A 3,558-nucleotide genomic window follows, 5' to 3' on the forward strand; every position below is an offset into this window, starting at 1 on the left:
GAGCCGCTGCCTCTCGCCTCCAGAGACCCGGGTTCCATCCCCACCGCTGGCGCTGTCTGTATGGAGTTTGCACGTTCTCCCGTGACCGCGTGGGTTTCCTCCGGGTGCTCCGGTTTCCCCCCCCCCCCCCCGCGCCCCACCGCTGACGCCTCTCTCCCCACACTGATGTCTCCCCCGCACTGACCCGTCTCCCCCACCCTGATGTCTCCCCCACACTGATGTCTCCCTCCCACTGATGTCTCCCCCACACTGATGTCTCCCCCACACTGATGTCTCCCCCACACTGATGTCTCCCCCACACTGATGTCTCCCCCACACTGATGTCTCCCCCACACTGATGTCTCCCCCACACTGATGTCTCCCCGCACTGACCCGTCTCCCCCACACTGATGTCTCCCCCACCCTGATGTCTCCCCCACACTGATGTCCCCCCCACACTGATGTCTCCCCCTCTCTCCCCACACTGATGTCTCCCCACACTGATGTCTCCCCCACACTGATGTCCCCCCCACACTGATGTCGCCCCCCTCTCTCCCCCACACTGCTGTCTCCCCCACACTGATGTCCCCCCACACTGATGTCTCCCCCTCTCTCCCCACCCTGATGTCTCCCTCCCACTGATGTCTCCCCCTCTCTCCCCACACTGATGTCTCCCCCACACTGATGTCTCCCCCACACTGATGTCTCCCCCACACTGATGTCTCCCCCACACTGACCTCTCTGTCTCCCCACCCTGATGTCTCCCCCACCCTGATGTCTCCCCCACACTGACCCGTCTCCCCACACTGATGTCGTCCCCCACACTGATGTCTCCCCCACACTGATGTCTCCCACCACACTGATGTCTCCCCCACACTGATGTCTCCCCCACACTGATGTCTCCCCCTCTCCCCACACTGATGTCTCCCCCACACTGATGTCTCCCCCACACTGATGTCTCCCCCACACTGATGTCTCCCCCTCTCTCCCCACACTGATGTCTCCCCCACACTGATGTCTCCCCACACTGATGTCTCCCCCACACTGATGTCTCCCCCCACACTGATGTCCCCCCCACACTGATGTCTCCCCCACACTGATGTCTCCCCCACACTGATGTCTCCCCACCCTGATGTCTCCCCCACCCTGATGTCTCCCCACACTGATGTCTCCCCCACCCTGATGTCTCCCTCCACTGATGTCTCCCCCTCTCATCCCCACACTGATGTCTCCCCCACACTGATGTCTCCCCACACTGATGTCTCCCCCACTCTGACCCTCTCTGTCTCCCCACCCTGATGTCTCCCCCACCCTGATGTCTCCGCCCACAACTGATGTCTCCCCCACACTGACCCGTCTCCCCCACACTGATGTCTCCCCCACACTGATGTCTCCCCACACTGATGTCTCCCCCACACTGATGTCCCCCCCACACTGATGTCTCCCCCACACTGATGTCTCCCCCACACTGATGTCTCCCCCACACTGACCTCTCTCTCACTCCCCACACTGATGTCCTCCTCCCCACACTGATGTCTCCCACCCCTGATGTCTCCCCCACAATGACCCGTCTCCCCCACACTGACCTCTCCGTCTCCCCCACCCTGATGTCTCTCCCCCACACTGATGTCCCCCCACACTGACCTCTCCGTCTCCCCACACTGATGTCTCCCCCACACTGATGTCTCCCCACACTGATGTCTCTCCCCCTCTCTCCCCGTTCGGTGCAGGGTGGCGATGTTGCTGCAACGTCTGCGGTCTGTCAGCCTGCACCGGGTCCCTGGTGCTGCAGCACTTGCTGCGGTGTGAGGGTCCGGGGCCGCTGACCCGGGCGCTGGGGGCCGCGCCGACCTGTGACCCTGCTGACCCTGGCGTGCGACCCCGCCGGCAGTCACGTGTACGACGCCCTCTTCACCAGCGGCACCGTCAGCAACACGCAACAAACACGCCTGACACGCAAGCTGGCGGTGAGGGGGGTGAAGGTGGACGGGGAGGTGGGGGTGGACAGACGGGGGTGGTGGGGGTGAGGCTGGACAGGGGGGAGTGGGGGTGAAGGAGTGAGTGGACGGGGAGGTGAGGGGGGAAGAGTGGAGGGAGGGAGGGGTGAGGCTGTGACCAAGGTGTGAGAGTGGGGGTGGGGAGGGGGGGGGGGGCGTGTGGGGGTTGGGAGGGGGTATTGGGTGGGTGGGGAAGAGGTGTGTTGGCAGAGGGGGGAGAGGGGCGGGCTTTGGTCGGGAGAGGCGATGGGTATCGAGGGGGCATTGGGCGAGGGGGGGGGGTTTATTGTCCACAGTGTGGAAACAGGCCCTTCGGCCCAACTTGCCCACACTGACCAACATGCCCCATCTACACTAGTCCCACCTGCCTGCGTTTGGCCCATGTCCCTCCAAACCTGTCCCATCCTTGTACCTGCCATAATGTTACCTGAGCGTTGCGATAGTCCCCAGCCTCAACTACCTCCTCCAGCATCTCGTTCCACACACACCACCACCCTCTGTGTGGTAAAGTTACCCCTCCGATTCCTATTAAATCTTTCTCCCCCACCCCCTTAAACCCGTGTCCTCTGGTCCTCGATTCCCCTACTGTGGGCAAGAGACTCTGGCTGATCATTCTCAATCAGTACCCCGTTCCTGCCTTCTCCCCATACCCCCTGACTCCGCTATCCTTAAGAGCTCTATCTAGCTCTCTCTTGAATGCATTCAGATAATTGGCCTCCATTGCCTTCTGAGGCAGAGAATTCCACAGATTCACAACTCTCTGACTAAAAAGTTTTTCCTCGTCTCAGTTCTAAATGCGCCGACCCCCTTATTCTTAAACTGTGGCCCCTTGTTCTGGACTCCCCCAACATTGGGAACATGTTTCCTGCCTCTAACGTGTCCAACCCCTTAATAATCGTATACGTTTCGATAAGATCCCTCTCATCCTTCTAAATTCCAGTGTATACAAGCCTAGTCGCTCCAGTCTTTCAACATATGACAGTCCCGCCATTCCGGGAATTAACCTAGTAAACCTACGCTGCACGCCCTCAATAACAAGAATATCCTTCCTCAAATTTGGAGACCAAAACTGCACACAGTACTCCAGGTGCGGTCTCACTGAGGGCCCTGTACAACTGCAGAAGGACCTCTCTGCTCCTATACTCAACTCCTCTTGTTATGAAGGCCAACATTCCATTGGCTTTCTTCACTGCCTGCTGTACCTGCATGCCTCCTTTCAGTGACGGATGCACTAGGACACCCAGATCACGTTGTACGTCCCCTTTTCCTAACTTGACACCATTCAGATAATACTCTGCCTTCCTATTCTTACCCCCAAAGTGGATAACCTCACACTTATCCACATTAAACTGCATCTGCCATCCAGTCCGCCCACTCACACAACCTGTCCGAGTCAACCCTGCAACCTCATAGCATCTTCCTCACAGTTCACACTGCCACCCAGCTTTGTATCATCGGCAAATGTGCTAATGGTACTTTTAATCCCTTCATCCAAGTCATTGATGTATATTGTAAATAGCTGCGGTCCCCAACACCGAGCCTTGCGGTACCCCACTAGTCACTGCCTGCCATTCTGAAAGGG

At 58.6% G+C, this 3,558-nt stretch overlaps 1 protein-coding gene across 1 annotated transcript in view; it reads left to right on the forward strand.

Annotated features, from left to right (window-relative positions):
* nop9 (NOP9 nucleolar protein) overlaps nucleotides 1–3,558 on the forward strand; it is a 15,671-nt gene that overhangs the window by 11,081 nt on the left and 1,032 nt on the right. Inside the window, 1 exon segment of the mRNA XM_078413306.1 lies at nucleotides 1,830–1,946. Within this exon segment, the coding sequence (XP_078269432.1) occupies nucleotides 1,830–1,946 (117 nt within the window).

The sequence above is a fragment of the Rhinoraja longicauda genome, chromosome 16, assembly GCF_053455715.1.
Source record: "Rhinoraja longicauda isolate Sanriku21f chromosome 16, sRhiLon1.1, whole genome shotgun sequence".
Classification (NCBI taxonomy): Eukaryota; Metazoa; Chordata; class Chondrichthyes; order Rajiformes; family Arhynchobatidae; genus Rhinoraja; species Rhinoraja longicauda.